General features: G+C 40.8%; 1 protein-coding gene across 1 annotated transcript in view; it reads left to right on the top strand.

The window, feature by feature from the left end:
• The window catches only part of LY75 (lymphocyte antigen 75), a 118,496-nt gene that overhangs the window by 38,008 nt on the left and 58,092 nt on the right, over positions 1–22,396 (top strand). The window contains exons 9-21 of the mRNA XM_056861177.1: positions 745–852; positions 1,238–1,326; positions 1,537–1,706; positions 1,820–2,016; positions 5,391–5,533; positions 6,656–6,737; positions 7,321–7,392; positions 8,032–8,152; positions 9,287–9,322; positions 11,008–11,183; positions 12,395–12,459; positions 18,096–18,172; positions 21,569–21,705. Of these exons, the coding sequence (XP_056717155.1) occupies positions 745–852; positions 1,238–1,326; positions 1,537–1,706; positions 1,820–2,016; positions 5,391–5,533; positions 6,656–6,737; positions 7,321–7,392; positions 8,032–8,152; positions 9,287–9,322; positions 11,008–11,183; positions 12,395–12,459; positions 18,096–18,172; positions 21,569–21,705 (1,473 nt within the window). The remainder of the gene's footprint in view (positions 1–744; positions 853–1,237; positions 1,327–1,536; positions 1,707–1,819; positions 2,017–5,390; positions 5,534–6,655; positions 6,738–7,320; positions 7,393–8,031; positions 8,153–9,286; positions 9,323–11,007; positions 11,184–12,394; positions 12,460–18,095; positions 18,173–21,568; positions 21,706–22,396) is intronic.

Here is a 22,396-nt window from a genome sequence, read left to right as displayed (position 1 = left end):
CTGATTCTTATAGAGAAGGGTCAAAATACTTTAAATGCTAATGATCTTTCCGTTCAGATGACGCGGCAAGAGAAAAGGTACCACAATTGTACTTTATAGAAATAACAGCTGTTTCTTAAAAGAACAAGAAATAATGAAAGTAGAACTTATAAAATCAGTTAGTCAGTGTCTATACACAAGAAGTGATTTTTCAAATGAAACACCCAAGGAAATAAAAGTGTTGGAGATAAAGGGTGCATCTGGCCAAATCTCTGGGCAAAATAACGAATTTGCTGGCCTAGCACCGAATTGGGGAGTGTCTTGGAGCCGGCTACTTACTGCAGCCCCCCTACTTTCATTCTTGCTGGGTGCCCTTAAACAAGCTATTATTGCTTAGTGCTGTATGGTCAATATGGGGGTAAAATTGGTGTACCTTATAGGGCTGTTGCAAGGACTTCAGCAAGGTGTGTGTGTGTGTAAAGTGCTGTCAAGTCGCAGCTGATTTATGGCAACTTCTTATGGGGTTTTCAAGGTGGTTTGCCAGAGCCTTCCTCTGCTTAGCAACCCTGGTATTCCTTGGTGGTCTCTCATCCAAATACTAACCAGGGCTGACCCTGCTTAACTTCCAAGATCTGATGAGATTGAGGTATACCATTCTGCCTTCCTTCCCCTTCAGCAAGATTATATGTACAGAAGCACTGTATACATGCTAAGTATTGTTTCTGTTGTTCATATAATTACCTAGCTTTTTCTTCTGAATAATAGTTGGGTCGATGGAAAGTCCTGTCTTGTGATAAACAACTTAAGTATGTGTGCATGAAAAAAGGAAAAGTTTTGAATGAAACTACATCTGGAGAAGGCTGTCCTACAGTGGTAAAGTACTATTAATACTATTTTAATCGAAACTGGGATGTTTTAATCATATCACTTCATTTATTGCTTGCCGTCCAACAGATTTACTATTAAGAATATGGTTCAGCAATAAAAGACATAATATAACCAAGAGTTATTCAGAATTCTGATTTTTAAAGTAAATATTGAGGATTTGTCTGTTTTCTAGCATTTTTGAGAGTATGTTTCTGAATTTTAACATCTAAACTGTGGCCAATTTCGGAGCAGTAGTAATTAACTTAATAAATGTGCCAGTCAGTAATTCTTCATTTCACCAACTTGTCTTGGAAATATTGTAGTGGGGGCAGATTTTATAGTACATATTGGTTCAACTGTTGTGTTAAAGAGTTATCATTCTTTAAACTAGGAATGGAAGAGACATGGACATTTTTGCTACAAGATTTTGAATGATAAAGTGTCCTTTGGAACTCGGTGCAATCTCACTATAGAAAACAGGTACTGTGTAGTATTGTAAGTTGTATGGATCAAATAGTTTGTTTGGTGTGCAAGAGACCAGTTTGCTTGGTGTGCGTTTCTTTTTCAGTGTATGAAACATTAATTCCCTGTGCTCTTGTGGCGTGTAATATTTCTAATGGTCTTTCAGCAGTTTCGTGTATGTGATAAAAGATAATTGCCCTCTAATTTTGACACTCTTAACTCTTACAGGTTTGAGCAAGAATTCATAAATAGTTTGATTAGAAAGCATAGCACAGTGGAAGAGAAATATTTTTGGACTGGCTTGCAAGACCTCAACTCCTTGGGAGAGTACAGCTGGGGAAGTGCCGAAGGAAATATTGAAAAGCTATCATATACAAACTGGGACAGTCTTCAGCCAGGTAAATGCTAGAAATTAGTGAAGTGTAAGTATTTATTTCATGAAACAGTCTTCCGTTTTTTAAAATGCGAGATGAATACTGAAATCTTGGGAATCTTTTGGTCAACATTCTAGAATATTCTGGAGGATGTGTGGCTATGGCAAGCGGAAAACACCTCGGAAAGTGGAAAGTACAGTCCTGCAGTACATTTAAAGCGTACTCTATTTGCAAAAACTACACTGGGCCACCAAGGCCAACTGAAGTGCTGCCTAAAATTACTGACCCTTGTCCTCCAGGATGGTACAATGGGTCAGGTCTTTCCTGCTATAAGGTAATATGTCATTTCTGTGAAATGTTTTAATTGATTTAGTGTAATGTGTTAAATACACATCCACACAGACACGCATGTATATATAAATAAATATGGCCTGTGTACAGACTTGCTTGCAAATAAGAACAGGATGAACTTTGCTTCTTCCCCTGGTTTTCCCTTTCATGGGAACATGTGTACATGCTTCAAATCAAACGCTGATTTCCTTTTCACCCCTCTTCACCCCTCCCTCCATAAATCAGACGAGTGGATTTGTTTCTTTCTTCTATCACCTTGCATGTTTATCTGATCAAATTTATGTTAAATGCTTTTTTAAAAAAATAACACTTTATAGTTTTTATTGTACTCTTCAAAAAGTGATCCAGTGAAGAAGGGGGGAACTCTCATGGAGACAATATATAGTTAAGTGATATATAGCTTAAGGGTTCCTCCAACTTAAATGGTTCTTCCTCCGGTAGAAGAGCCAGTTATATATAATACACCTGGCCAGCTGTTCCAGTACAGTGTCTGCCCCTCAGGAGATATAGCTGGGTGTCACCAGCGTAGGCAAAGGTTTTAGGCAAGGATGTATTTTATCTCCCTTTCTGTTCAGTCAGTATGCAGAACATATCAGAAACAAAACTGGATTAGATTTAGATGCAGGTGGAGTGAAAACTGGTGGAAGGAACATTATCTGAGATGTGCAGATGACACCACATTACTGGCAGAAAATAGTGAAGACTTGAAACGGCCACTGATGAAGGTTAAAGAAGAAGTCTGCAAAGCACGGTTAGAGCTGAACATCAAGAAAACAAAAGTAATGACTACTGGGGAATTATATGACTTTAAGGTTGACAATGAAGAAACTGGAGTTGTTCAAGATTTTCTATTCCTTGGCTCTGTCATCAACCCAAAGGGAGACTGCAGCCAAGAAATCAGAAGAAGATTGAGACTGGGAAGGGCAGCCGTGAAGGAGCTAGAAAAGATTCTTAAGTGTGAGGATGTGTCACTGGTGACCAAGATCAAGATAACTCATACCATAGTATTCCCCATCTCTACATATGGGTGTGAAAGTTGGATAATGCAGAAAGCTGACAGGAAGACAGTTGATTCATTTGAAATGTGGTGTTGGAGGAGAGTTTTATGAATACCGTGGACTGCCAAAAAGACAAATAATGAGACCTATATCAAATCAAGCCTGAACTCTCCCTAGAAGCTAAAATGACAAAACTGAGGCTATCATACTTTGGTCACATTATGAGAAGCCAGGACTCACTGGAAAATACAATAATCTAAGAAAAGTTGAAGGCAGCAGGAAGACCAAACACGCGATGGATTGACTCAATAAAGGAAGCTGCAGCCCTCAGTTTGCAAGACCTGAGCAAGACTGTTATAGGGTGTTTTGGAGGTTGTTAATTCATAGGGTTGTAACACACAATGTATCTGCCCGTAACTTTCAGAGAAATGTGAACTGAGAATAAGTCAAGGCTTTGCTCTTGGCTGGTATCCACAGTATCACAATTCTCCACGTTTTATCAAATTAGAAAAGGCTTACACCTCTTCCAACTTTTTGATAATACAGTGTATTTTCCAGGACTGTGGATCCTTATTTCTCTGTTCATGTAACCAGCAAATGAATTGACACCTGTATGAATCTTTCTAACTTTTATTGAAAAAGGGAAAGGTTCGTTTTATTAAACAAGGCAGTATAAAATAGAGAACTAAAATTATTGAACTTATACAGAATGTAATTAAGCAGGCAAGCACAATCAAATCTCCTAACATTATTTTAATGCATATTAAAACTAGTTGTCTGTTAGAATAAATGAGAATTCAGTCTCTTATTCATTGCTCTTAAGGAATATCAAATAAGCCAAAAGGATCCTTATCTCTTACCAAGCAAGGGTCCTTCAGTCTCTTAACAGCTGAGCTTCAGTCCAAGGAAATCTGATTTAGTCCTCAGACTCATGCATAGTTACAGAGAAAACGTATCTATCTGATCAATCTCTGAAGTCACTTATCACAATCATGTGATTATTTCGAAGTACCTGGTTGGCTATTATAATAAGCAAATCAGCATAAACACATCTGTTCACTTTATCACATGATTAATACATTTCTGAAAGAGCTAGATAGAAGACCATAAGCTATCTCATCAAAATAACAGTTCAAAAACTTTCCCCAACTTTCCCAGATTACATCAGCTAAATACTTTCCCAGGCCTTAAACTGCAAGCAAAGGATGACATAGCTGCAGGTGTCTCCTTATACTGCGGATGAGATCATTGCTACTGCGACAGGGTCACCATAAATTTGAAGTGACTTGATGACATTTAACACAAACACATGTAATTATTTAAAATTACATAATGTTATTATGATAACATGGAGCTTATAACTTGCTGGGGACTATAGCCAACTACCCCACAACTTCCTTTCCTAATTATGCCTTTTCAAAAGCCTAGAATCATGGATGAGTTTGCATCCAACTAATCACACAGAACCACAAGGTCTGTCATGGAGTTTGTGTTCAGGGGGATGAAGAGCTAATTCAGGATCCTTCTTCCAGAGTAATCTTGAGTTCCCCAGAAAAAAGTGATGAAGTATTTTCTTGTGTGTTGTATTATGCAAATCATTCAGCACACCACTTACACCCTACCCTTAAGAAAGCATCCCAGGATCAGGCACCAGTACATTCCAGAAGAACCAGGATCAACTGAATTGCTGCAAAGTCCGCATTAGTAATTCAAAGAAGGAATAATACAATTGGCTAATGTGCATTCATGTTTAACCAATAATTTTATAATTGAATTGGTGTTTTTCAAATGAAGCTTGGAATATGCTAACAAAAAACTCAAGTGCAGTGTTGCCACTTGAGCATAGTTGATTTTGCACATAGAACAGTTTTCTATAACGGGCTTATCGCTGCCTGCACAATCTGTACACACCCATATAGATTTATATATATATGAATGTTCTGGATCAAAGAAACAAAAAGGACTTTTACAAGTATATTAATACTGATGTTCATGAACTACTTTTGGTTTGCAGTTGGCATTCCTGAGAATGCTGTGACGTTACTTCTCCCATGTACTTAACCTTTTTTTCCTGCCCAAACGTCACATTATGCTGCATGACTTGAGCATGTAATGGTATCAACCAATCAGAATTTCTATTAAAGATTAACTTTATTGGCCTCTGTTATCATAGCAAAGACACTTAAATCGCTGTCTTTTAAGGTCACCTTTTTGTTTGTGAGCATGATATTTTTTGACATATGAATACAGAATGAGCAAAATGAAACGGGCCTGCATTGTTATACAACCAAGTAGCTTTCAGCATAAAAATTAAAAACTGATGAAGAGTTGAATTGTATCTTTTTGTTTTCTTATTAAGATATTCCATAAGGAAAGAGTGCTGAGAACCAGAACCTGGGAAGAAGCAGAAAGGTTTTGCGAGGCTCTTGGCGGACATCTTCCCAGTTTTAGCCACAAGGAGGAAACAAGGGAGTTCCATAATATACTGAGGACTGTCATTAGGTAATCTCTGAATTGCCAGAATTCTGAATCTGATGCTGTCTAAAATCTGCTTTCATTGTTGACATAAATATCACAGTTCTGTTGGGGTAAATGAAAGACCGATAAAAAGTTTTTTAGAACACTTAGTAATTGAAATTATGTTCTACATCTCAACTTGAATAAAGATTCCAGCATGTTAGTATTATTGCTTAGGATCCAGCAGTGGATTTCTACAAATGGAAAGGGAGAGCAATTTTTGCTCATCCTCCCATCTCCTGCAGACCTCCCGCTCTCACCTCATGTTGTTCCTGCACTCCAAAAGCAGTATTTTGGGCAGGATTGTGTAGGTGGGTGTCTCACTCTCCTGACACAATTTTTTTTCAGTGGAAATCCCTGGTGGATCCAAACATTTGTCTGTCAAGAGAGAGAAAAGTGTGACCTATGCAACTCCCCTTGTGTGGGAAACAGTGGATTGTGACATTTTAAATTTTTAATAGTTAGCATTCAGCCACAAGCTTCTTCTTTTAATCTAAAGAAAACACAACACAAGCAAACAATTATCAATTGCTAAACCTTTCTCATATTTGCAGGATGATTTTTTTTTTTAGTCTGACATCAGTGATGATTCCTTATGCTTAAATACTGCTTTCAGGTTTTTTGCAGAAGAAGAAATATGGTTCGAGTCTAGAGGACTACATAACAAGACAAGCTGAGGTTTATGTGCTAATCAGGGTTATTACTAATGGCTGGGAGGCTAACCCGAGTTTAAACACACAAGGTTTTATTGTGATGTCTGAATGCTGAGTTCAGCGTCCCGTCATGCCATCTGATGACCCACTTTTGAATCTGAGAGAACTTTCAAAAATCATTTTATGTTAAGTCATGATGGTGTTCAAAGAAAAAAAAATCTGCTGGGTATGCCCAAGTGTTTTTCCATGCCTAAAAGTAACGTTTTGGATCATGCCCTATATCAGCTTTCCATGTTTTCAAATGATAATAATAATGCAATCTCTATGGCCAGTGAAATCCCAATTTCCCTATCATGTGTACGGTTTGAATATATGTACTGGACTATAGCTTTACATGGTGATACAGATAAAAGGATGATTTTTTTATACAATTGAAATGTTGTGTTCTTTTCAGTGATGACCGATGGGTCTGGGTTGGGCTAAATAAGAGGAATCCAGAATATCTGGCATCATGGCAGTGGAGTGACAATAAACCTGTAAGTTAAAGTGATAACAAAAAAAAATACACCATATCCTGGTTGGGGAAATTGGACAACTTCTTAAAAAATGCATTGTGCATATAGAGAGCAGAATCAAAATACATTGAGCTAATCATTTTAAAGATGAACATCTAAACATATTTTGTGAGTGAATTGTTAAATCTCTGAAGTGGTTGCTATTTTATTTGGCTGGTGTCCAGTTACTGGTGGACAATAAAGCATTTGTTTTGACCTGTCTACAATTAACTTCCACAGACCAGCCATTTCTTACATGTGTAAGGGTTCTAACAAACAAATGTGGAACTTCCCCATCTATAAGTATTACCCAATAATTTCGGTAGAGAAGCTTATCTATACTAAATGACTGTTGCGCTTGGAATCATGTTTTCTTCTGTAAAGGAATACATCAGTATGAAATTGCAAAAGATGATGCAACAGACTGGATTATGGAATACAGCGTTTTTTCAGATTTTTACGTTGGATCATGACACTGCTAACTACTGCATCGACTGCTAGTTAATATGAATAAATTACAACTCAGTAGTAATTTCTGACTCTGATTCTCCATTTCCTTCCTTAGGTATCTACTATTCTTATGTCCCGTGAGTTTAAAGAAGACGAATATGACATTAGAGAATGTGCAGCCTTCAAGGTGCATAGCAACATTTTTTAGTAATTGCCTTTGAAATAGATTTGCAATATATGGAAATGTCTTGTGCTCTGTTTAAAAAAAACAATTCAAGAGAATATGTTTAAATTTAAAACAACTGATACAGTCAGTCGTGTCAACATGATGTGGCATGAGAAGTTGCTAGTTTATTCAGAATTTGCCAGTGAATTCCTGCCAACATTTCTATAGAAATACTACAGACCTCCTAGCTGGCAGTAGTGATTACAGAATCATATAGTGTTTTATAAATATATTCCATTTGGTAAGTTGCATTTGATGGCCACTCCAAAAGCTGCATGTGGCAAAACTACTTCATTAGAGAGGGAAGCAGTTCAGATTTAGGTTTACCTATTAATGTATCATTTGGCTCTTTAGGCTGCAATTCTATACTGTTGGACTCAGTGGGATTGCTTCTGAGTAAGCATACACTAGATCCATCTGTGTATTTTATTTCTCTAATATGTAGCCCACCAAGCAGCTGTACTTTTTATCCACTAAAAGTTCCATCATTTCCCCCCTTTTTTTAAAAGGGAGTAAGAAATTACCTTTTACTAACTCTTAACTGAATGCAGGAACTGGCATTGAACACAATTATGTATCTTTTTTCTTTTATCTGTGCAGTCTTTTAGAACAAGACGAAGACCGTTCTGGCCGCCTTATCTTCATGAGGACAGAGAATATTTCTATTTAAAACCTTTCCGTTGTGATGCTAAACTGGAATGGGCCTGCCAGATCACTAAAGGTAAAATTAGTTGTGTGGTGTTTTGTTCCTCATTTTGTTGAAGATATGTTTTGTTTTCATTTACCATGCCAGCATCAACTGCTGATCCAGATTGTCTTAATCTTAAAACATCTGTGGTCTTTTTTTTTAATGATGATTAAGTCAATGTTTGAATTTTACATGTCTTATGTACATCGCTTAATATGCATACAGGATCACATACGTTCTGTGAATTCCACGTTTAGAACTTCACTCCCAGTTCAGCATGGGACTACAAGGGGAAAGGAGCGTATGCCTTCCCTGTGCGCCATTTTATTGACCTGAAACAGCTGTGGGAACCTACTGTTGGCTTTGTTGAGGATATTTTTTGGCCAAGTGGGGCAGATGGTGTCCCCCAGAGCCATTTCAGGTCAGGAAAACAGTGGGAGGGGAGGCTTAATCCCCCCCTCCCCATATTCCTTATCTGAATGGGGCCCCCACATGCCTGAGAAATGAATTTCAAGCATGGTGCTTGCAATGCACATGAGAGTGGAGGGACCCAGGGCAGATCTGGAGAGGATGTGAGGAAAACATAACATGTAGTTAGGCCCTCATAGCAGAACTAAGAAAAACTAATTACAAAAATGTCATAAAGCTCTAGTGTGCCTTTATAAAGAGAGAACCAGCTCATGGAGACTTCCCCTTGGAACATCTCGCTGCTCTGGAAGTGGGGACTAAGAATTTAAGAATATATATTACTCCCCTTTAAGAATAAAGTTGCAGAGGAAACAAGGAACTCCAGTAAAGGGGAAAGTTTGTAGGATTGTTAGACTGCTTTTTCAATGCTGCTTACATTTTTTTTGTCACATCCAGTATATCTTTTCCAATTACATTCAATTACATTCAGTATATCTTTTTCAATTACATTCTTATTTAGGTTGCAGTTGTACTTACGTTGTATAGTTGTACTTACAGATCTCTATGATATGATTATATTGCTTGGATGGTTCTAGTTACAAGAATAAAACAATCCAAACCCTGTTTTGAATTATTCTTTTGAAAACTTTTCTTCTCCTCCCCCCCCCCCAATTCTCTTTGTCATTAGAAAGAGAATTTGGTTTGTTGTGGTCAGAACAGCATACCTAATGTCTTCGTCTTTTCCTCTGTTATGAACAGGTACTAAGATAAAGACTCCCGAGTGGTACAAACCAGGTAACTTAACATGTTTTTGCTACAACCATTGACTTAGGTGGTAGTCATGCAAGGAGGTGTATTTATTTACTACTGTTTATAGCCCGCCTTTCTCACTGAGACTTAAGGTGAATTACATGGTGTAAAATGCAATCCACTAGCATAACACATCTAATAGTCTACCAACTGTAGCCTTAAATCAGAATTGGGACCACACACCATTGTGATTGTTTGTAAGTGGAGAGAACTGTTGGCCTCATCTTTGCTGGACTTCACCATCAGCCTATCTGATGAGCAGAGAACATAAGAACATAAGAAAGGCCATGCTGGATGAGACCAAGGTCCATCAAGTCCAGCAGTGTCCACACAGTGGCCAACCAGGAGCCTCTAGGAAGCCCACAAACAAGACAACTGCAGCAGCATTGCCCTGCCTGTGATCCAAAGCACCTAATATAATAGGCATGCTCATCTGATCCTGGAGAGAAGTTACTGCAGCTTTCAGCCTCTTGTAGATCAGGTTATATTGTGGTCCAGGGAGGTCCTATCTGACTACAACACTGCTCATTCTGATCAACTTGGTGGGATACAAGCCAATTTGTTAATTCTCTTTGCTTTATTCATCATGAAAATACAACCAAAAAGGGGAGACTAAACTTACAGCCACAAAACGCCGAACAGTAAACCAACGTTTGAGGAATAGATAGTCTGAGGAACAAAAAAATTCACGATCAGAGAATAAAATGGTTTGAGATGGGAGAGAGATAAACTAGTGACATCTTGCCCATGCGTTAATGGCCTATACTTCTTCGATCAAGGTGTAATTTGTGGGATTTACTTCCAGTGGATGCCAGGATGGACCCCAAGCACAGATGGCTTTAAAAAAAGGAGATTAGACAGATTTATGGAAGAGAAGTCTGTCAATGGGTACTAGGGACTAGAGTGGGGAACAGAGGGAAGATATACAGAGGCAAAAAATCTGTGAATACCAGTGCTATGAGGGAACATCAGGGAATGGCCTCTTCCTCAACACCCTGTTTGTCGGTCTTGAACACATGAAGCTGCCTTATATTGAATCAGAACCCTTGGTCCATCAAAATCAGTATTGTCTACTCAAACCGGCAGCGGCTCTCTAGGGTCTTAGGTAGAGGTCTTTCAGATTACCTACTTGCCTAGTCCCCTTAACTGGAGATGCTGCAGACTGAACCTGGGACCTTCTGCATGCCACGCAAATGCTCTTCCACTGAGCCAGAGCCCCTCTCCTTCCGAAGCAGATGGTTTGGCCACTGTGTGAAAAAGCCTGCTGGACTAGGCGGATCACTGATTGGATCCAGAAGGGATTTTCTTATGTTCTTGTCACTCCAAGAATTTCCAAGCTCGTTCCTATAGTGAAAAGACAAAACAAAAGGTGCACAGAAAATCTTCAATGTGTAAACAGTATTTATTCAATTATCCCGATGCGTTTCGTGTCGAAACGCTTCCTCGGTGGATCTAACCTTGCTTTCGACAACAGCTCAAAAAATTTCTCAAACTCTGGTTTGTTCTCTTGCCTACAAACTGGGATGACTAAGACAATGGTATAGATTCTGCCTCAGTGTTGGAAGTGATCATGTGCTAATAATTAAATGTTCGTAGACTGTGAAGCTTAAATGGTTTGTGTATTTATCGTAATAAGACAAAAAACTTGTATATTGTTCTGTTTCTTGTAGGTGAAGATAAAATACATGGGCCTCCACTGGTTATTGATGGGTCTGAATTCTGGTTTGTGTCAAATAAGAACCTGACCTACCAAGAAGCTGCACTCTACTGTTCTAATAATGGAAGTGATTTAGCTTCTCTGACCTCATTCACAGAACTAACTGGAGTCCTAAACAGATTGGAAAATGTAATTTATGGTCTTGTAACTTTTACTGTGAGAAACACCTGTGTTGAAAACCTTAATGCCTTCTCCCTTCTTCTTATAAGTTACTTAGTAAAGCATATGGGAAGTGCAGTGCTTATATCTTACAACAGGTAGAGAAAATGGAAGGAAGTATTCCCCTTATATGTCTTTCCAGAGGAGGGGGACTAAGAACAGAGGGTAAACTAGTGCATTCCTAACTCCCATTGATTAGTGCTCAGTTCAAACCATTAATTTGTTCCCTGCAACAGCAAGTCTCTAAAGAAGAAGAGTTGGTTTTTATACGCCAATTTCCTCTACCTTTTTAAGGAGACTCAAACCAGCTTACTATTGCCTTCCCTTCCTCTCCCCACAACAGACACCTTGTGAGGTAGGTGGGACTGAGAGATTTCAGAGAGAACTGTGACTGGCCCAAGGTCACCCAGCATACTTTATGTGTAGGAGTAGAGAAACCAACCCGGTTCTCCAGTTTAGAGTCCGCCACTTATGTGGAGGAGTGGTGGGGAATCAAACCTGGTTCTCCAGAGTTCACCGTTCCTAACTGCCACACCATGCTGAAGTCCTTGAGTCTGTGTGCTGCCATCCCTCTATAGCACTGGGCTATTCAAGAATTCCTGGTTAAGAACTAATCACAGTTTGCTGTGAAATCCAAAATGGATGAACTGGCAAACTTGTTTGTTCTCTTCCCCACAAACTAGGTCCAAATTATACCTTAAGTTGATCCTTTGGGTCGAGAGAACAAACCCTAGTTTGGCATTTTACCTGTTTCAGATATTCCGACAAACTGGCTTTTCAGTTAACTCTACTCTGAGTTCATAAGCTGTTTCAGGATTATTGATTTCTATATATTATGCTGTTACAAACCTCATACTGTTTTTTATTGAATAAAACAGCGGGGATTGCATCAGGATTTGGTTTGAAGGCCAAAATCTTGCACATCAGAGCTAGAAAAATTCTCACCCATTTTCATATACCATTGATGTATATAAATGTTCCACTCAGTAACTTAATTAGATCCATGCTGCATCTGAAAAAAAAACATGTAAATCTTTTATTTTTAATTAAAAAAGAGATGGCACACCTTTTGAAAAAAATTGTTCAACTTTCCATTATAATTAAGAACCTTTTCCCAACCCTTGGTCTATGATAGTGGCTGTTGCCCTGATGCTTGCTAACTTATCCATTTGCTTTTGCAGTTATCAGATAAGTGGCAGAATTGGTGGCTGAAATCTGTGGCTCCTGCTAGTCACTTCCATTCATGGTATGTAGAACCATCAACAAAGCTTTTGACTGTGTGGATCATGAAACACTATGGCTGGTTTTAAAGGAAATGGGTGTTCCACTACATCTGATCATTTTAATGTGCAACCTGTACTCTGGACAAGAGGCCACAGTTAGAACCGAATATGGAGAAATGGAATGGTTTCCAATTGGCAAAGGTGTCAGACAAGGATGTATTTTATCTCCCTATCTCTTCAATCTGTATGCAGAACATATAATTAGGAAAGCTGGATTAGATTTAGATGAAGGTGGAGTGAAAATTGGAGGGAGGAACATTAATAATTTGAGATATGCTGATGACACTACATTATTGGCAGAAAATAGTGAAGATTTGAAAAGACTACTGCTAAAAGTTAAAAGAGAAAGTGCCAAAGCAGGACTACAGCTGAACATCAAGAAAACAAAAGTAATGACTACAGGAGAATTAGACAACTTTAAGGTTGACAATGAGAAAATTGAAATTGTTCAAGACTTTCTATTCCTTGGCTCCACCATCAACCAAAAGGGAGACTGCAGCCAAGAAATTAGAAGGAGATTGAGACTGGGAAGGGCAGCCATGAAGGAGCTAGAAAAGATTTTGAAGTGTAAGGATGTGTCACTGGCCACCAAGACTAGATTAATTCATGCCATCGTATTCCCTATTACTATGTACGGGTGTGAAAGCTGGACAGTGAAGAAAGCTGATAGGAAGAAAATAGATTCCTTTGAAATGTGGTGTTGAAGGAGAGTGTTACGGATTCCGTGGACTGCCCAAAAAACAAATCAGTGGGTTATAGATCAAATCAAGCCTGAACTGGCCCTAGAAGCTAAACTCAGGCTGTCGTATTTTGGTCACGTCATGAGACGACAAGAGTCACTGGAAAAGACAGTCATGCTAGGAAAAGCTGAGGGCAGCAGGAAAAGAGGAAGACCCAACAAGAAATGGATGGACTCAATAAAGGAAGCCACAGCCTTCAATTTGCAAGATCTGAGCAAGGCTGTCAAAGATAGGACATTTTAGAGGACTTCTATTCATAGGGTCGCCATGAGTCGGAAGCGACTTGACGGCATTAACACACACACACACAGAACCATCAACAGCAATCTGATGCTAAGGGGTTGGGCTTTTTTTAACACTTAACATGAAATGTATTAGGACTTTAGGTCAGATGCCCTTTAGCTATCAGGATCAATTTATTCAACAGCTAAGAAGTGGCTGCTTTTAATACAGCCTCATAGAAGCAGTTCCATATAGCCTTTTTTTGTCACTGAATCACATTGGCTGCTCTTATTTAACTTACGGTCCACCCGTACCTCCAAGATCCTGTTAACACACACTGCTACCCAGAAGTGTATCCCCCATCCAGTATGTGTGTTCCTCATTTTTGTTATCCAGATGTAGAACTCGGCACCTTGTTGAGTTGCATCTTGTTCACATCCGCCCACTTTTCCAGTGTGTTCAGATCTCGTTGAATTCTATCTCTACCTTCTGGGGTGTTTGCTGCTCCTCCCAATTTGGTGTCATCTGCAAATTCAATGAGTAGTCCCTCCACACCATCAGGCAGATCATTTATAAAAATATTGGAAATACCAGGCTCAGAACCGAACCTGTGGCACCCCACTGGACACCTCTCTCCATTCAGATGAAATGCCATTGACAACTACTCTTTGAGTGCGGTTCTCCAGCCAGTTTACTATCCACCTAACTATCCTAGAGTTCAGTCCCTAGTCCTCTAGTTTACCCATTAGAACATCATGGGGAACCCTGTCAACAGCTTTACTAAAATCCAGGTAAACAACATCGACAGCATTCCCTCAATCCAGTAAGCTTGTCACAATCAAAAAAGGAAATGAGGTTGGTCTGGCAGGACCTATTGGGGAAAAATCCGAGCTGACTTATTCGGATCACCAAGTTGTCCTTCAGATGTTCGCAGATTGATCTCTTTAAAATCTGCTCCAGTATCTTCCCTGTGACAGAGGTCAAACTGACTGGCCTGTAGTTTCCTGGGTCATCCTTCCCCCTTTTTAGAAAATTGGGATAACATTCGCCCTTTTCCAGTCTTGTGGCATGTCTCCTGTCCTCAAAGGTCTAGAAAATGATGGACAACTGCTCTACAAGTTCTTTAGAAAGTTCTTTGAGCGCTCTCATCTGGCCCGGAGGATTTGTACTCATCTAATGCAGCCAGGTGCTTCTCAACTACCTCTCTGCCCATGTCAATCAATAGCCCGGATGTCGTGCCTTGCCTACTACTGTCTCTAGATGAGACTGTTCTCTTCTTCAGGGAAAAAAACTGCTTTCTCTCTGTCTACTGTCACAATTTCTCTATTTTCACCGAACAGTGGGCCTATGGCCTCTTTTTTCCCTTGCATTTGCTCCTCACATATCTGAAGAGGTTTTTCTTGTTGTAGCATGCCTCCCTGGCCAGCCTTAGCTCACTGTAAGATTTGGCCTCTCTGATAGCTGACCTACAAGGCCTAGCAACCCGCAGATACTCATCTTTAGAGGTTATGTCCTTGCCTCCATTTTTTGAACATTTTTTCCCCTTATCATGGAGTTCTCTGTTCATCCACATTGCTTCTTGGATCCCCTACCATGTTTCCTTCTTGTTGGAATAGCGAGGGCTTGAGCTTTCAAGAGCTCATATTTTTGGAGAGCCCACCCTTTACTTGCTCCTTTCCCTTCCAGCATTCTTGCCCATGGAATGATTCTCATCATGTCTCTGAGTTTATTAAAGTCTGCCCTTCTGAAATCTAACAGACACATGTGGCTACGAACTTCCTTGGTCCCCCACAGCAAAAGGAATTCTAGGAGGATATGGACACTTCCCCCTAAGGTCCCCACCACCTTCACCCCACCTACCATCTTTTGCATGTTGGATAATATTAAGTTGAGCGTGGCTGATCCCCTCATAGCTTCCTCCACCATTTGATGAAGGAAGTTGATGGCCAGGCAGGTCAGGGACTTGCATGACTTTGGATGCTTTGCAGAGTTTGTCTACCAGCATGCATCAGGGAGGTCACCCATAACAACCAGGTCATGTTGTTTGGATCAAGCTGTTCAAGGAAGGCAGCATCCACCTCCTCACCCTGGTCTATGGCAGACTCCAACCACAAAACTGTTTGTCCTTCCTTCGCTTATCCTCACCCAGATACTTTCTACTGAGCTGTCACCCTCCTCCAGTATTTCTTAACAAGCAAACCCTCTCCTCACATACAGCACCACTCCACCTCCTCTTCAACACTTTCAGTTTTTCTTGAACAACTCATATTCATCCATTACTACATTCGAATAAACTATTTTTCCCCCTTTTGTTGTTGTTGGACTCCAGTACCACTCTTGAACTACTCAGAACTGCTCCAGTACCACTCTTGAACTACCCAACTGCTCAGGTTGGGTGCAAGCAAAAGATGGCAGCAAAAATGTTAGCATGAAAATATAGTCTGCCAAAAAGCTAGATTGCAGGCATCATTCTACTACTGGTACAGCAGGACTCTTGTTGGGTAAAGAATGGATGTGAGCCAGCGTGGTATAGTAGTTAAGAGCAGCGCACTCTAATCTGGAGGCCCGGGTTTGATTTCCCACTCCTCTACATGAAGCCTGCTGGATGACCTTGGGCCACTCACAGTTCTTTGAACTCTCTCAGTCCTGCAGAGGCAAGCAGTGGTAAACCACCTCTGAACATCTCTTACCTTGAAAACCCCATGGGGTCACCATAAGTTGGCTGTGACTTGATGGCACTTTCAATTTCCACCAAAGACTGGATAGTGCATCCACTGGCTAACGCATGTTAGCACAGCTAGAGATAAACTTGAAAAGCATGCTAGATATAAAATATATACATATGGAAGAAATAATGTGTATGCATTCGGTGTCAAATGTATAGATAATGGGTTGGATCCCATGCAGAATCTCTGCTGACAGTAGTAATTTTTGTTAGCAAAGCAAGATTTCCTGCTGCAGCCCAAGACAGTTCCCCTCAATGATGCTACTGGGATATAGAGAACCCTCAAACAGCATGGAAGGAGTAAGGTCTAGTGCAGTAAGGGGAAATTGGTGAAAGTCACTCTCCCCTTCCTTCTGTAGAAATTTTCTTCTGGATCCAACCCAATAGAAAACCAACTGAGTACTAATTCCAATAAGGTTTTCTGTTGCAGCAAATCTAATATGAGTCTTATGCCACCCCAGATATTTATGGTGGAGTAATCTTTCATGGAATAAAGTTCACTTAATCATCTGGTGAAGTGGTCTCTAGTTCTTGAAAGTGTTGAGGGGGTTTTGCTGTCTTGGCAAGAGGCGTTCAGAAGTGGTTTGCCATTGCCTGCCTCCACATCATACCCATGGTGTTCCTTGGAGGTCACCCATCCAAATACTTGCCAGGGTCAAGGCTGAGAGTGTGTGACTGGCCCAGGGTCACCCAGCAAATTTCCATGGCACAGTGGGGATTCAAATCTGGGTTTCCCAGATCCTAGTAAGGTAAAGGTCTCTTGTGCAAGCACTGAGTCATTCCTGACCCATGGGGTGAAGTCACATCCCGACGTTTACTAGGCAGACTTTGTTTATGGGGTGGTTTTCCGGTGCCTTCCTCAGTCATCTTCCCTTTACCCCCAGCAAGCTGGGTACTCATTTAACTGACCTCAGAAGGATGGAAGGCTGAGTCAACCTTGAGCCTGTTACCTGAAACCAACTTCTGTCGAGATCGAACTCAGGTCGTGAGCAGAGCTTGGACTGCAGTACTGCAGCTTAGCACTCTGCGCCACAGGGCTCCTCCAGATCCTAGACTGACACCTTAATCACTACACCACGCTGGCTCTTTGAAAATGTATGCCACAGTCCTTGAGAAGGCATACAGTTAGAATTCACATCAGCTTTTATCCATAGCATACCAGCCTACAGCAAAAAAAATATATTAAGAAAAATCAAATGCATAAATATAAGCAAAAAGTAGTCTTTGCTCCTCTGAGAGTTTCTTAGCATTTTATAACTTGCCTTGCTTTGTTACATATGTGTTTTTGAGAGATGCTTGAGGGTGGGAAAGTAGAGTATACATTGGAAAATGAATGAAACTTAAGATTGTTGACTCATCCCAAGCTTAGTATCAGTCGGTTTTTGGTTTGTGTTTATCAGTGCACTGAGAAATAACAGAAACTGGATTAGCGTCAGAGCAATCCTGAAGGGGGGGCAAATGGCCTTTGGAGCCGGCGTGACCCCTGCGCTGGCATTAGTGCCAGTTGTGCCAACTAAATGGGCACTAACACCAGCACAGGGCCACTTACGCCGGCGCTGGGGAGCCATACGGCAGCGCCATGCATGGGTGCTGGCACAGCCACCACAGAGCATTTCTCCAGCACAAGGGCTCGTGTCTGGTAGCTGCAGAGGTAGAGATGCCATTATCTTCTCACTGTTTTCACACTGTCAACACACCGCCTGTACAATAGATAAAAGTTATAGAAGACTGTGGGTAAATAGCTTATTTTCTTATATCAGTAGGTCACTGTGAAGGTCTGGAACAAAAAGGAAACAAAAATGCATCTTCTGTGCTTTTATATCCCTAGGAATAGCTATTTGAATTCTTCTGTTATGTACCACATTTTATGAGACAATGCATGGTACATGTCTGATTTCTTCATTATGCCTAGGTTTCCAGTATATTCACATTATCACGAACGATATGGCAGGGATTGTTGGCATATTTCATCTCACAGCTGGTACAGAGGTAAGGTTGTTAGTTCTGCTTTGTTTAAAATGCTAAAATATTTGTTTTGTTTGCAATCCTTGGAATTTTTTTTATCTGAGAAGAGATTTTTTGTAAAGGAATATGCACATATACTCACACTTTATTTTTTATTTTGTGGAAGCAGATCTCTGCTTCAGTTGTCAGACAACAAAAATTGGGTTGGAAGTGGTGGTCTTTAGTGTTTGGAAAGGAACGTGCAACCGTAGATATAAACACAGCCTTTGCAGAGCATAGTATGGCAATACGTCCATGATATTGTGCATTTTCAGTTAGAAATAAATATCCGTTAACTACTTTCATCTAACTGCATAAGCTGTGCGTATTCTGTGCTAAAAGCAACTTGCATTTTGTACTGCAGCAATCCAAATTCTATGCCAAGGAAAGCTGAATCATGACCTGCATGAAGTCTGCAAATTAATAAAAATATGCACATAGTACATAAATTTGCAAGTCATGCGGTGAAGCAAGGAACTATGTAATGGCTCTGAAAACTCCCCCCCCCCCCCAATTCCTGACAATGCTACTATGAGTGCCCTTTTCCCTTCAAAGGTTTTATCAGCTGTCACTCCACACTTTCAAATGATACTTTCCCCAAATATTTTCAAACATAATGCCTGCAGCTATGAATGCTAGAGGTTTGCTTTTATTTTTATTTTTTTAGCGGAACATTGAAATTGTCTGCATGCGGAATTCTGTGTCCTACTTCAGAAAATAATGGCTTAGATGCAGAGCAATTTTCATCCGTGGCATCTTGAAATGCCCCCAGAATCCTGTTCCAGAGGGACAGGGGACCCCAAGAACAGGAGTGGGGGGGGGTGCTGCTGCAGGAAGGGAAAGGCAAGCAAGTTGTGCTCCATGGAAAAGCTGTTATGGACCCAAGCCTCTCTCTGTGTATATATAATATGTGTGTACATAATAATCTTCCCAATCACTCTACATCAAATCCAACATCTGAGCACTAGATAACCCATAATTTGTCAGCATCCCCTAACTATAAATAATAACAAGAGCCCTGCTGAATCAGACCTGTGGTACATCTAAGCCACCTGTTTCACATAGTGACCAGCCTGTTTCCCTGGACTGCCAGCACTCAGCATAAAAGCCCAGGCCTTCTTTTGATGCTGCCTCCTAGTACTGGTATTCAGAGGCTTGCTGCCTCTGTCTGCGGAGGTTCCCTTTAGTTCCAGTGGCTAGTAGTCGTTGCTGGCCCTCCCTTCCATGAGTGAGTCCCATTATAACACCTGCACCTTCCTTCCCTAAAACAAATACTGTGTTTTGTTTTGTTTTGTTTTCTTACATATATATAATGCTTATCAGGGCAGCTCTGAATCATGTATAGTACTAATCTATAGTATAACTAATAGCAGCTTGATAGCCCAGCCTAGCCCATTCTCCTCAGAACTGGGAAGCAAGCAGGTTTAGAGCGCATTTTTTGGGGGGGGAGATCGCCATAGCTGCCAGCGTGACCCCGCGCCAGCATAGGTGTCACCTTATCATGGAATAAGGTGGCACCTACGCCAGTGTGGGGGCAAACACACCAGGAGCTGCAGAGCTCTGCCGGCCCCTGCTGCCAGCACAGCCACACTGGCAGGGACTTCCCATAAGGGAAAGCTGGTGTCGGGGGCATTCTAAGGGGTGGAGCTGACAGTCAGATTCCTAGCCCCTTTCGCTCTGGGAACGTCCCCTTTCGCAGCAGTGGGGCTGCGCTGCTCCCGGCCATCGCGGATCTCCCCCCAAAGGAATGGGCTGCCTGTCATGGATAGAGCTTGGATGGGAGAGCACCAAGGAAGACAAGGGTTCTTATGCAGAGGAAGGTAAGGGCAAAGCAGCTCCGCTAATCTCTTGCCTTGAAAACCACATGGTCCTGGGGCAGCCCTGAGTTAGTTGTGATTTGACAGGATACAATTATGTAGTGTAGTGTAGCATAGTCAAATAAACCAAAAATAAGAATGATCAAGTTGTGAGAAAGTGAGAGAATACACTGCTCTCTTATGTTGTAGCATCTTATAACATCCAGATTTAACACTAGTAAAATACTTCAGTGAATTTAACATTCCTATTTTTTAAAGAAGCTGTCTACCATTCGGTCTCATATCTGTGGAGCTGTTCTTAAGACACTACTGCATGCAAAAGTCTTAGAATCAAGTCCTATATTAAAAAGCAGTGTTAATGGCTATGCTGTAACACACCTGAACCTCCATATTAGGAGGTTGCTAAATGCTAAATATTAATGAAATGCTAATTATTGATGAAGATTTGGATTCTAACTAAATTACTTTAATTAGAATAACTTCCTCATATGCATTACAATTTTCACAAGTCTTTAAGCAAATGTGCCTTCCTAGTGAACATATTTGAACTTTTGAAGCTATTTAATACCAAATCAGACCCTTTCCCAATAATGTCACAGGGCCACTGAGAAGCACCATGGGCACTGGAAGAAGAAATTTCTTCAGCTTCACCCCCTAAAGAAGGGAGAGAGAAACAGAGAGGGAAGAAACTTACTAACTGATAGTGTGGAATTAGCTTTTCTAGGAATCTGGGACCACTCACTTTAAATTAACCCTCTGCTTAACGGGAAAACTGCAGCAATAGAACACTTTCTCTGATTTATAGCGAAACAAAGAGTTAAAAAGACTGATTTTAGATCCCTAGATAGACTTCCAGCTGTTGAAGCCCAAAGATTCCAAGGCGTGGAGTAGGGGTCACTGAGGGTGTGGGGGGACGTAATTGTGAATTTCCTGCATTGTGCAGAGGGTTGGACTAGATGACTCTGGCGGGGGGTCCCTTCCAACTCTATTATTCTATGATCCTTTGTGGGTTTTATTTACATAGTGAATTTTTATCCTGCCCTCCTTCCATGGAGTTCGGGGCAGCCTACTTTGCAATGGATTCAGAGTATAATGAGGCAAGTGGACTTCAACCTGGGCCTGGGGAATTTGTATTCCTAGTCCTCCCTCTCTCTGTGAAGTTGAATGTCTACTACACTTACGGGTGTGCTGTCAAGTCGCAACTCACCTATGGCGACTCCAGCAAGGGGCTTTTGAAGCAACTGAGAAGCTGAGGTGGTTTGTCATTGCCTTCCTCTGCAGTCTGCCTTGGTGGACCCCCCCAATCCAAGTACCGACCCTACTTAGCGTGCGAGATCTGAAGATTGGGCTATAACATGCTGCCTTCTTTTTGAATAGTTACTACAGCTAGCAATAAATCTCAAGGGTTGGGCAAAGAAAGGTGTTTTCCCAGTACCTGCAAGGGGACCTTCTACATGCAAAGCTTGTATTCTTACAGCTGATTTTTTAAAGTCCGGGCAATGAAGTGAATCCTAATATAAATACTAACATTATGAGTGAATTCATTTATTTATGACTCCTACAGATCTCAGAATAGACTGTAATTTGAAACTCCCTTTCATCTGTGAGAAATACAATGCATCACTATTGGAAAGACACGATCCAGATTATAGACCACCTAAAAAACAGTGCCCTGATCACTGGCAAGTTTTTCAGAATAAGGTAAAAAACAACAACATTGGAACAATGACTTTTTTGTGTTTCAAAACCGTATTAGAAAGTCACTTGTTGTGGATGAAAGGCAGATGGGCATCCCTGTGATGGGCAGAGTATGGGAAAGATGCACTTCTCTGGACAGAGAAGGTCATTTACAATTTTAAAGGGAAAATGTTCTAGATCTTTAACACCTTGATTGGAGGGCTTATGTTCTGGCGAGTTTAAACCCCAGAATCTGGTACTCAGATTGGCTAAGTCCCTGTGAGTCCACTTGGGGAGAGGGTCTGAAAAAGGGAGCTGTTCCTTTGTTGGGTGGGCTTTTGGATTTGTTGTTGTTGAGAGAAGCATTCATTCCCATGAATGTGTTGCAATGAGGGATGATAGAGGGGAATGATGCTGGAGGATGCTTACAAGGGTGCCCTAGAGTGGGGGCACCATGCAACCAGCAAGCACCCAGTGTCCAAGGATTGTAAGTAACTAGACAGTAACTTTTATTTCCTTTATTTTGCTTAGATATACCAAGAACCTGTCTTGTAGCTACCTGGAGGTTGTGCCTTTTAGAAATAAAATTGTTTAACTAAACAGCTGCACACTTTCTTGCTCACAGCCTTGCATTTGGCTACATGAACAAAACACCCCCCTTTAGTGTTGACCTTGGACAACACTAAGCAAGAGGGGCAGATTTTACCCCTCTGGC

This window comes from Euleptes europaea, chromosome 15 (genome assembly GCF_029931775.1).
Source record: "Euleptes europaea isolate rEulEur1 chromosome 15, rEulEur1.hap1, whole genome shotgun sequence".
In the NCBI taxonomy this organism is placed as follows: Eukaryota; Metazoa; Chordata; class Lepidosauria; order Squamata; family Sphaerodactylidae; genus Euleptes; species Euleptes europaea.
Note: the sequence above shows the minus strand (reverse complement) of the source record. Positions and strands in the feature narration are given on the sequence as shown.